Source organism: Belonocnema kinseyi, chromosome 7 (assembly GCF_010883055.1).
Source record: "Belonocnema kinseyi isolate 2016_QV_RU_SX_M_011 chromosome 7, B_treatae_v1, whole genome shotgun sequence".
Lineage (NCBI taxonomy): Eukaryota > Metazoa > Arthropoda > Insecta > Hymenoptera > Cynipidae > Belonocnema > Belonocnema kinseyi.
In genome coordinates, this window is record NC_046663.1 from 29,551,803 (window position 1) to 29,565,096 (window position 13,294).

General features: G+C 29.3%; 1 protein-coding gene across 1 annotated transcript; it reads left to right on the forward strand.

The window, feature by feature from the left end:
• The first annotated feature begins 4,933 nt into the window (after positions 1-4,933).
• Positions 4,934-8,910, forward strand: LOC117176406 (regucalcin-like). The gene is made up of 3 exons (XM_033366644.1): positions 4,934-5,045; positions 8,441-8,553; positions 8,632-8,910. The coding sequence occupies exons 1-3, from the start codon at positions 4,934-4,936 to the stop codon at positions 8,908-8,910; spliced, it is 504 nt and encodes a 167-aa protein (XP_033222535.1).
• The last annotated feature ends 4,384 nt before the right edge of the window (positions 8,911-13,294 follow it).

Here is a 13,294-nt window from a genome sequence, read left to right on the forward strand (position 1 = left end):
AACCGCACGGTATATTAAATACGGAATTGTCGGGGGTCAATATGTCAGAAAACACCTGACGTAATTTGTGGATGACTCCTAAAATTCAATTTCAATTCATCATAAATTCCCCGACTTTCCCGGACTTTGCAGAATTTCCTAACCTGTAGCAACCCTGTATTTGAAAGACTATTATACTTTGTTTGCACAATTAAAATAATTTTTTTTCCTCAGGCCTGAAATAGTTGTCTTATTAGGGGGATATACGGAGGTTCTTTTCTGGCATGAAAAACGAATCTATTACGCAGACACCTATGCTCAGAAACTATGCTGCTATCATGAAAAGAATGGAAAAAATTTTTGCGCTACTATAGGTATACAAATCCTATTTATTTTCTTCTTTCTTATTTTAATTATCTTCAATAGTGATAATTGTCAGGGTTAAGCAGCCCTGGGCAGAAGCCCTTGGAGTTTCGGTAAGGTGTCCTTACGTCGGTCCGTCGTTCGTACTTTTTCCCAGCAGGATAAGTGAGGAAACTTCAAAGTCTCAGCCCGCACTCAGAAATCAACACCTCACGCTCACACTTTAAAACTCACAACATGCAACCCACAACTCACAGCTCAGGGAAGAGATGGGAGAGGAATTAGGGGAAATGAGAGGTAGAGGAAGTGAAGGGAAAATGAGAGTGTAAGTGAAGAGAGGAAGATTTTCCAGGATTTCGTAGCCCTGGACAGAAACTCTTATAATTCAGATAACTCACAACTCACAGTTCGCAAATAGTGTGGGAGCGAATTTTTAAGTGTGTGGAACAGAAATATGGGAATGTAAAGAGTATGGTAGATGAGAGTAGAGGAATGTAGAGGGTAAGGATCCTCTAGGGATGGTTGCGACGAACCATGTGCTTAATACAGATTGTTCGAGCAGAGTTTACAGGAGACTTCGGGTCAGGTTAGGTGGGGGTAGTGGGAGGCAGCTGTCCGTCGATGCAGTGTGTAAATATGTGTGTGTATGACAAAATCTTGCATTCAGTCTTAGGTTAAAAGTACGATCGTGTCCAGGGAGACTGACGTCACTTCCTCTCCACTTTTCACGGGTCCGTGGAGGGGGAACATTGGCGCATCCATCCCTAGAGTATCCTTGGTAGGGAGAGCACGAGAGATAAAATATTGAAGACCTTTGTTTGCCTAACTTGTTCAAGTCCTGATAGGCCACCTAACCCCCTTTTTCAGACTTAAGGCGCCTACTTCGATTAATTTTTATTATTAATTTTTTCCATAGCTCACGGTATTGTGTCCTTTGCTGTTCTTGTTTACGGTCATAAAGATATATTTGTGGTGGGTGCTGGTAAGAAAATTTTATTAGTCAAATGGAATCCTGAAGAAACTAATCCACATCCTTTATGGGCAGTTATAACAACTGTGGACCGAGATATGCCTAGCAATATATTGAATTATGGAACTGTCGACCCGTTAAACAGAATTATATTTGGTAAAAAAATACTTATTTTAACTTTAGTTGAGGTAAATACGAGGGGGAAACAACTCATAAAATTCGGTCTAGCAGAGGAGATTTGTGCTGAATTTTATTTGATTACCCTAGATTCACTTTATATAGCAATTTACCGCAAGTTATCTAATATTACTTCGAATTCCATTATATTATCCTGGATTACATAAAATCGTGATGTAGTAGTACTCAGGCGAAACTATAGACTCAAGCAAATTTTCAAAAAAGAGGGATTCATTTTTAGCGAAATTGTTTAATTTTCAACAAAATATATGAAATTTTTAAAAAATAGTTGAATTTTCAAAAAATATAAAATCTGTAAAATATAATATAATAAAAATATTATAAAGTATATAAAAATATATGAAACATTAAACGAAAAGGTTAATTATTCACCGCAAAAGATAAAAATTCGACAAAATACATAAAATTTCGAAAAAAGGGGAGAATTTTCAAGAAAAATTATGACTCTTTGAAAGCAAGAGATAAGTATTTAGTTGAAAAATAAATTTTCGATTGAACAGAAACGAGTTTTCCACAAAATTTTTCAATTATAAACCACACCTATAATTTGTCGTCTAAAATGAAATATCTTTAATAAGAAACAAAAAGTTTTTAACAAAATTAATCAATTGTTTGAAAACATATTATTTTTACTGAAGTAGTCGAATGTCTGACCGAATCGAAAGATAAATGATTCAAAAAGTTGCTTTTTTAACCCCAAATGATACCTTTTAACATATTTTAATTTTAAAGAAAGCAAGGATAGTCAAATTAACAGTTTAGAACATTTATTTTCTTTAAAAAACTATTTGTAATAAAATATCTTTATTTTAAAACGAAGAAATAAATTTACAACCAAAAATATACATTGTCAACAAAAAAGGTCAATTTTCGACAAAACAGGGGATTTTCTTACAAAACTAATTTATTTTCAACTAAACGATGAATTTTTAACATAGAATATTAACTTTCTGCCCAAAAAAGACGAATTTTCAACAAACCACACAACTTTTAAAACAATAATTTGAATTTTAAAATATAAAAAAGAAATTTCTAACAAAAATTATTCACCTTCGACCCAAAAATATAAAGATTTTAACAAAATCAAAAAGAGAAGAGTTGAATTTTCAGTTATATAATATAATTTTCAACCAAATAGCTAAATTTTAAAGCAAGAAGATTAATTTTCGACTAGAAAGGAGGAATTTTTAACAAAATGCATGGATTTACAACCAATTTGTTCAATTTTCAAATAAAAAAGATAAATCGTCTACTAATTAATTAATAGCTTTATTTTCCGTTAGAAAAAAAAATTTCCGTAAGAAAATAAATTTTCAACAATATAATTAGGTTTTGAATATAATTTTTGAGACATTAATTTATTATTTTAATAATTTATTTTTTATTATTTTAACATTAATTTATTATTTTAAAATGGAATAGTTAGATTATTAGTCAACAAGATTAAAGTTTTACCAAAAAAAAAATTGTAAGCAAAATCGATACATCTTTAACCCATGATTTGAATTTTCAACGAACAAACTTTAATCTACGGTTAAAAACAAAATTACTAAAATGTTATTTGAAAAACTTAATTAGAAAAAACGCGTTTTTAGCAAAATGTTTTAATCCTAAACTAAAGGAGTTCAATATTAAACCAAAAATAGAAATCTTTAATCAACAGGATTATTTGGAGCCAGAAAATACGACTTTTTTAACAAAATATACCAGTTCTCGACTAAAAAGTTAATAGCTACATTTTCAGCCGACAAAAATATTCCGTAAAAAATCGAATTTTCAACAACACCATTTGGTTCTGATTATAATTTCTTCGACCTGAAAGATTAATTTTAATCATGAATATTTATTTTTTACAACAACCAAAATTAAGAAAATATATTAATGGGTAATCAAAAAGTTGAGTTAACTTTTCCACTAAAAATAACTAAATTCACCCAAAAGCATTTGGCTAGTAATATCATATAATTTTCAATACAATAATTAAATTTTCAAACATAAGTTAGTATATTTATAATTTCGAATTCTTATTTTGCAGTTAAAAATCTACTATTTATTCGATAAAGAAAAATAAGTATTTGTTAATTTCACTACTTATGATTACTTTTAGGCCATTTTTTAGCATTTTTGTGACAAAAAAGTCATCGTTATTGATTAAAAATTTGTAATATGTTTTTTATACATAAGCAAATATTTGTATTAATAATTGTTAATAGACAAATATTGCTATAAACACTGTTGAGTACTTTTTGACTTCTTGTGTGCAAAAAAGTAATTAACATTGATTAAGAATGTGATATATATTTTTTATTAATAAACAAATAGTTTTTCAATAATTATTTATTATAAAATCTTGTAATAATCACTTTTAAACGCTTTTATAGCATGAAAGCTTTATAATTAATTAAAAATGCGATATATATTTTTTATCAATAAGCAAATAGTTTTTCGTAATTCTGTGTAACAATACCTTCTAATGAATACTTTTTCTGTATTCAATTCCGTACTTACCTCCAAGGCGCTTGTAATTCGCAGTGATTTCTGCAAATTGTACATAATTTGCTGTGACCATTTCTTGGCATTAAAAATAATTAAGTAATGGATTAGTTGAAAGTAATAACATATGAAATGTTTTTCGATAATATAAAAATGTTTAAATAAATTACTGAATGTATTACTTGGTACGAAAATAAATACTCATGAATGAGTAATTCATTCTGTTACCAAATTTAATAATAAATAAGGTTCCATTTGAATTGTTTATTAACTATTTATTTCTCAATTACTTAATTTTGATGAATTGATCTATTTTATGAACTTATTTAAAGAACTTTCAGGTACAACCAGCTTATGTTATTACTTTTTTCATTTATTATTTTTTTCTTAATATTGAATTACGTTTGATATGTAATTACTTTCAACTGATCAATTAGTTACTTATTCTTAATGCGAAAAAATGGTCACAATTTTATGTAGAATTTACGGAAATCACTGAGAATTACAAGTGTCCTGAAGGCAAGTATAAAATTGAATGCAGAAAAAGTATTTATTATAAAAAATTGTTATAAAAAATTATTAGAAAACGACTTGTTTATCGATAAAAAATATATATCACATTTTTAATCAATGATAAGTACTTTATTGTCACAAAAGTAGTCAAAAATTACGCAAAATTGGTTATAGCAACATTTTGTTATAAACAATTATTAATAATGTATGAAAAGTGCACTTTCCAAGGCCATATCTCGTGACCTATTTGGGCTAGCAAATTTTTTTTATCTCACGCCGAATTGGCTCCACTTTCATTCATTCTTTAGGAATTTTGTTGTGGTATCCACAGAAAATAAAATTTTTTCCAAAAACCGAGTTGTTTCCCTTCGGTTAATTATTGTTATATTTCAAATTGTATATTATCTTTCAGGAACGATGAACACTTTTGGATACAGTTTAGGTAATGTGATGACTCTGAGTTATGCTGGGCTTCTTAAAACACACATTGAGGAAGTAACTTCGAGCAGTGGATTCACGTGGAACACACGTACGATTCGTCCTCCCAAATTCTATTTTGTTGATTCTGCCAAAAATTATAACATCATGGCCTATACTTATCATTCAGATACAGGAACCTATGGTAAACTTTGAATAAATAATTTCCGCTCGATTTGGAAGCGCTGCATGCGCGAGTACTCAGTCGAGTATATTGCGCAATATCATGCATTCTAACTATAAGGGTTTCAGGCGGCTCTGACTGTCAACGAATTTTTCAGCCAAAAAATGTGAATTTTTAAGATAAAAAGACCAGTTTGAAACAAAATAAATTAATGTTCAGTATAAAAATGTAATTTTCTAAGCTAAAACCAAATAGTAACACTTTTATTCAAAAAGATTAATTGTAATTAAAAGAACTGATTTTCAGCAAAATTTTTTGACTGAGAAAACAGATTTTCAACAAAATGCATTCACTATCAACTAAAAAAGACACATTTCGAGCTAAAAACAGAATTTTTTAATTTTAAGGCAAAATATAAATTTTCATCAAAGTACAATTTTTTCCACCACAGTAGTTAAATTTTTAACAAAATAAATTAATTATTCACGAAAAAGTTAAATTTGGAACTAAAGAGATTAAATTTTTAATAAAAAGGACATGCTTACAATAAAATAAATGAATTTTCAACAAATAAGTTGAACCATCATAAAAAACCGATTATTCTAAAAATAAATAGTTGCATTTACAGAAAAAAATATAAATTTCCATGATAAAAGATGAATTCTTAAACCAAAAAATATGCATTTTAAACCGCAATGATGAATTTCAAACCAAAAGATAAATTTTGTACGAGAAAACAAGAATTTTCAATAAAATATGTGCATTTTAAAACAAATCGTTGAATTTTTAATAAATATAAAAAGATTTTCAAAAAGAATGGAATTTGTTGAATTTTCGAGTTCTAACCATTATTCTTGAATAAGAGAAGAAATTTTTAACGAATATTTGAATTTTTAGCAAAAGAGTTCAATTACGAAAAAATACTTAAATTTAACCAAGGAGAGTAATTTTCGACTGAAAAAGTAGAATTTTTAGTGAAATGTATGAATTTTTTAATCAATTAGTTGAATTTTCCACTCAAAAAGATAAATTTTAAACTAAAAATAGAGTAGTGAAATATCCGGTTAAAAAATTATTAATTTAAAAATACGATTTCGCAACAAAATAGTTTGAATCTTTAACCAAAATAAATTATGTTTTAACCAAAATGTTGCATTTTTCCTAAATAAAAAGAACATTTCTACGTTCACGAATAAACTTTTAGATCAAAAAATCTATTTGACCAAAGTTCTCAATTTAAAAACAAATAGGTATGAATTTTAAATAAGAAAATTTGCATTACAAAGAAATTAACTTTCAACCTAATAAAAATAAATACAATAAATTTTTAAACAAGAAAATTAATTATGTAGCACAAAAGATGACTTTTTAACGAAATAGTTGAATATTCAGTTAACCAATTATTTTAAATTTGGAAACCCGATTTTTTAAGAAAATAATTGATATTTTAACCGAAACAAATTACGTTTTAAACTCAACAGTTGCATTTTCTTCGAAAATTTTTACCACAATGGACAATTATTTCAAACAAAAACATGAATGTTTAACCAAGTACGTCAACTTTTTAACACTTTTTAACAAAAAGGCTGAATCCTCAACTAAATATATGAATTTAAAAACAAATATTTAAATTTTTAACAAAAAAAGTAAAGGTTTTTGACGAAAAATAGAAATCGTTAAATTTTTAGCTACAAATATTAACTTTCAATAAAAAAATGAATTTTAACAAATAATTAAGTATTTAATAAAATAATTTAAATTTAAGGCAATCGACTGAATTTTCAACGAAAAAGCTAAATATTATAACAAAGGAGATTAATTTTCTGCAAAAAAAACAAATTCCCAAACAGAAAAATTAACTATTCATAAAAAATGCTAATTTTAAACAAAAATATTAATTCCAAATAAAATAGTAGAAGCTTTAACAAAAAATAGAAATAATTAAATTTTTGGTTAAAATTATTAATTGTGAATAAGGAAAATTTATTTTCACCAATCAGTTAAGTTTTCGAACAATTAAATGGACTTGAAACCGAAAGAGTAAATTTTGAAACAAATAGATTAATTTTATACTAAAAATAGGTGAATTTGTAAACAGTTAGGTAAACTTTTCACCACAAAAGTGGAATTTTAAACAAAATATATTAATTTATAATCAAATAGGGGACTATTAAGCTAAAACAGGATGGATTATTAATAAAAAATGAAACTGATTGAAGTTTTAGTTGAAAATCTTAATTTTAAATAAGAGACATGAATTTTCAACCAATCATTTAAGTTTTCAAACAAAAAGATTATTAACTACAAAAAGGGATGAGTTTTCAACGGAATAGGTTCATTTTTTACCAAAAAAATTAAATTTTAAACAAAATTTATGAATTTAAAATCAAACAGAAGAATATTTAACTAAAACAGGATGGATTTTCAATAGAAAATAAAACGAATTAAGTTTTCAGTTAATAATATTAATTGTGAATCAGAATCATGAATTTTCAACAAAAGAGTGAACGTTTGAAACAATTAAATGAATTTTCAACCTAGAAAATTAATTTGCTACCCAAAAAGATCAATCTTAACCAATTAGGTATATTTTTACGAAAAAGCTAAATTTTAAACAAAATATATAAATTTCAGATTCGAATAGTTGAATCTTACCAAAAAAGGATCAATTTTAATAAAAAAAACATTATTATCAACAAAAAAATGCAATAAAATACATTTTTAGTTAAAAATGATAATTTTCTTCCGAAAATGGATTTTTCAACAAACTAATTGAATAAGTATCAAACGAACCAAACAGTTATACTTTTCCAACAAATTTGACATAAATGGGATAAAGAAATAGTTGAATCCATAAGATGGAAAAGAGATTTTAAACCAAAAAATGTAATTATTGAATTTTCTATTAAAAAAATTAATTTTGAATTAGAAAAACAATAAAATTTTTTAATTTTAACCAAAGAAATTAATTTTTAACAAAGTATATGAATTTTAAAGCAAATAGGTGAATTTTTAAACATGTCAAAGATGTATTTTCATAAAAAAAGTAATAGTTTAATATTCAGTGATAGAAGCTAATTTTAAATAAGAAAACGAAATTTTAATAAAGTAATTAAATTTTCAATCCAAGAAATAATTTATATCCTATTATTCTTCACGTTAATTCCGTGTGCTAACTTAAAATTATATTTATTTACAACATTTTCTGCTATAGTTAAGAATTTTTCTGGATTATCTTTGTCTTAAAAGCCTTGCTAATAAATAAATGCAGGAAATATTCAAGTTTTTCATAATTTAATATATAATTAAATCACTATTTTTAGGGGCGTTCAAAGACGTCTTTAACTGGTCACAACATCCTCATAAGGGATCTGCCCGTCGTCTGACAATTGATAGAAGTGGTAATCTCTGGGTGCCTCTTTATGAAGGTCGCGGAGTAAGGATCTTTCAATCTTTTTTGAATATTTTCAAAAATTAAATTTTAATTAAAAATAATTTTTTTAATTTTTCGCAGGTTGTTCAAATTAATCCACGCACTAATGAAACGATGCGATTTATTCCCATACCTGCAGATAGAGTCGGCGGATGCACATTCGGAGGGGATAATTGGAATATTTTATTTGTATCAACAATAGGATATGGCTACAAAAATCGTCGTGAACAACGTCCACCCGCAGATGAAGGTGGTACACTTTTCGCTGTCAAGGGCCTTGGCGTGCAGGGATGGCAGCCAAGAGAATATAGTATGAATAGTCAAACTTTAGAGGCATTAGTACAGAGTTTGCGTTTCTAAATTGAGAGTTTTAATCAATCTTCTGTTCATTTACCAAATCTCTCTGATTTCGAAAAGAACCAATTTATTAATTATCACTAGAGAGCAGACAAGCCCAACCTGTAGGTGGCGCACCCAGCCTAGGCTCGGCTCTTTTGGTGCGGAGAACCACAGCAAGTGAATGGGTGGTGGGAGAGCGCTGGAACTTCGGGTACACACGGCGCTCTGTCACTAATACCCTCCATGCGACTGACCTCCGCAAGAATGTATCCGAGCCTAGACTCGGCGCGCCACTTTAGTTTGGGCTCGTCCGCTTTCTGCTTCTCAAAATAAGTCGAGGAGGCTATGGTTCTTTAAAATGCGATTCAGTGGACGTGCATTATACCGAATTACCGCAGATTACTCCGGATTGAGTAGAATTACTCTGGATTACGTAAACTATAGTTTCATGCGACATTTTGAACCGAAAGGATTACTTTTTAACCAAATTGTTTGATTTTCAACGAAAAATATAAACATTTTACGAAATAGTTGAATTCTTATCCACAAAAATTAATTATCTACTAATAAGAATAATTTTCTTTTCTTCTACCCATCCCCACGACGCGCAATTAGTTTTTGGAAACACTATATCAAGAATCACTGAATCCAGATTCAACTGTAGTTGAGTTTTCAACTAAGAAGATAAAACTTTTATCTAATAGTTCCATTTTGGGTTAGAAGCTGAATTTTCACCGAAAGAAGAACGTATTTGCAACAAATAGTTAGATATTCAATTAAAGAGATACTATTTAAACTAAAATAATGAATTTGCAACTAAAATAGTTAACACTTAGGTTAAGAAACAAATTTACGATTTTTTAACGGAATATGAACATTTTCAGACGAATTAATGCATTTTTACTGGTATATTATCATATGAATGTCTTCTGAATATTGATTTTTATCCTAAGTTGTGAAAAAATGACTCTAACTCTGCTGGGATCCAAACCCATTTGATATCTCAAGCGAAAAAGATTCTGATTTTAAAGCAAAAATAGTTACAATCCAAAATTAAGCTGTTTAATGGTCAGTTAAAATAATAATTTTCAACAAAATAATTCAATTCTCTAACATTTAGATAATTTTTTAACTAAAATGATTAACCCTAAGCTAAAAAAATAATATTTCAAGAAACTAATAATTTATCTACGAAAACATTAATATTTAATCAGAAAAGAACAATTGTCATCAAATAATATATATATAGCTTCATATTCGAACCAAAAAGACTTTAATTTTAAATAAAAAACAGTTGATTTTAACCAAATCAGTTGCATTTTTAACGAAACAGATTAAATACTGAACCAAAATGACGAACGTTCAACAAAAGAATTGAAAAAACAACAACAAATATTCAATAAAAAGGTGGATTTTCAAGTTAGGAGTATAATTTTCTACAAATAAAAAAAAACTTGTGATAGAATGCATGCTTTTTCAAACAAATAGTTTAATTCTGAACAAAAAAGTTAAATGTGTGATTAAAAAGGGAAGAGTTAAGTTTTCAGTTAACAAAATAAATTTTCAACAACAAAAAATTGCTTTAAAAAAAATGGTTTTGAAATGAGCGGTTATGGTAATGTGAAATCCTGTTTTGGAATAGAATTTTACCAAAAGGATGGATTTATAAAGATCACGCAAAATGGATACGTGGAAGACATTTCAAGGACATTTGGAATCGAGAATTTCAAGCTTGCCTTGACACGCATGGATCCAGGTTTGAAAGTTAATGAAGCTGAAGATAGCTCAACTGAAGAAACCAACGAATTTCCATTCAGAGAATTTATAGAAAGTCTGATGTATCTGGCCGTTGGAACTCGACCGGATATCGCATTTTCAGTGAACTTTTTTAGCCAGCTCAACATATGTTATAGGAAACAGCATTGCGTGGCAGCTAACAGAATTCTGAGATACCTACGTGGAACCGATCTCTTAGGTATCACGTGCAAAAAGACCTCAAGTCAATAGAAAGGCTTTGTAGATGCTGACTGGGCAGCATGTACTCAGGATAGAAGATCTACATAGGATTCGTTTTCGTTCTCACAAACGGAGCAGTTACCTCGGAATCAAAAAAGCAACGCACTATTGCGTTATCAAGAACCGAGGTCGAATACATGGGATTGACTGAAGCCGCTAAAGAAACGACATACTTGAACAGATTCTTAAAATAAATCGGATTGGGAATTCAAGAAAGGATCTCAATTTACAATGATAATCAGGGAGCTCAAAGACTTTCAAAGAATTATTGTATTGAATTTAGTTCTACGAAAACAAGCTACAGCTGCGGTTTGTTTACAACAACATCTGGTTTGTTTATCATGTAAATTTGTCACTTGACTCTTATTGTACCCTAACATCAAGTCACCTTAAAGTTCTAATTAATCTATGCTTTTACCAGATACAAATTCTGTTTAATATCTTCGATGTTCCGATATGATCCACTAAGTTACAACAGAAAAATTATATTACAAATGAAATTTCTACAGCTACCGGGTTTTGAACTTACATCTAAACCTGAAACGGTAGCCTAGCAGACGGGAGTATTGAAGATTTCTATATAGCTATACCTAAAAAATTTAATTTTAATGCAAAAATCATCCTCATAAGTCACAGCTCGAAAAAAGTAAAAAAGAATTTTATAACTCTTCTTTTTCATTAATTTTCTGATTATTATACGACATCATATAGATGCAAAATAGATTAACTATCAATAAAATATAAATAAAATAATTTTTCAGTGGTGTCCATCCGCCCTTCCACCTTTGTACAAAAGGGCATAAGCGACAACATTTGGTAAAGAAAAAGAGAATAAGCGCTAAAATTGAACACAGAAAAAGTGCATAAACGCCAACATTTTTTCTAACAAATTTTGTTTAAATAATTCTGTATCAAACAAATTTTTTGTAACCATATTTTAAAGAAATTAAAAAGAAAATCATCCATTTTTTTTCAAACCATTTTTTTCGTGGTGATTGAAACTAAAAGCGTCAAATGCAGTTTCGGAAGACATCCGGATTGCTGAATTGAAAACGGTTTTCGTTCTATTCGAACTGAAGGTGTCGATTGCCGATTCGAAAGACTTTCGAATTGCTAAATTTTAATCGGTTTTCTTTTGATTTTCACTGAGGGCGTCAAATGCCGATTGGAAAGACTTTAAAATTGCTGAATTCAAATCGGTTTTCTTGCGATTCAAACTGAGGGCGTCAAATGTCGAATCGAAAGACTTTCAAACTCCCTATTTCGAACTGGTTTTCTTTCGATTTAAACTGATTGCTTCAAATGTCGATTCAAAATACATTCAAACTCCCTACTTCGAAATGGTTTTCTTTCGATCAAACTGAGAGCGTGGAATTCCGATTCAAAAGACTTTCAAATTCCTGCATTTGAATCGTTTTTCTTTTGATTCAACCTGAAAGCGTCAAATGCCGTTTCGTAAGAATTTCAAATTGCTGAATTCGAATCAGTTTTCTTGCGATTCAAAATGGGGGCGTTGGATGCCGATTCAAAAGACTTTAAAATTGCTGAATTCGAATCGGTCTTTCTGCGATTCAAAATGAGGGCGTCAAATGTCGAATTGAAATACTTTCCCAACTCCCTACTTTGAACTGGTTTTCTTTCGATTCAAACTGAGGGCACCGAATGTCGATTTAAAATACTTTTAAACTACCTACTTCGAACTGCTTTGCTTTCGATCAAAATAAGGGCATGGAATGCTGATACAAAAGAATTTCAAATTGCTGAATTCGAATCTGTTTTCTTGCGATTCAAACTGAGGGCGTCGAATTACGATTGGAAAGATTTTAAAATTGCTGAATTCGAATCAATTTTCTTGCGATCCAAACTGAGGACGTCAAATGTGGAAACGAAATACTTTCAAACTCCCTACTTCGAGCTGGTTGCCTTTCGATTCAAACTGAGGGCACCGAATGTCGATTTGAAATACTTTCGAATTGCTGAATTCGAATCGGTTTTCTTGCGATTCAAACGGAGGGCGTCAAATGTCGAATCGAAATACTTTCAAACTCCCTACTTCAAACTGGTTTTCTTTCGATCAAAATAAGGGCATAGAATGCCGATTCAAAAGACTTTCAAATTGCTGAATTCGAATCGGTTTTCTTGCGATTCAAACTCAGGACTTCAAATGTCGAATCGAAATACTTTCCCAACGCCCTACTTTGAACTGCTTTTTTCGATTCAAAATGAGGGTGTCAAATGATGACTCAAAAGAATTTTGAATTGCCGAATTCAAATCGGTTTTCTTTTGATTCAAACTACAGTCTGTCAAGTTAAAGCGTGGGTGGCTTTACTCGCAGTCGGTAAGGTGTATCGACATGATTTTGGTGTCAAAATATTAAGAAGAGCTCCC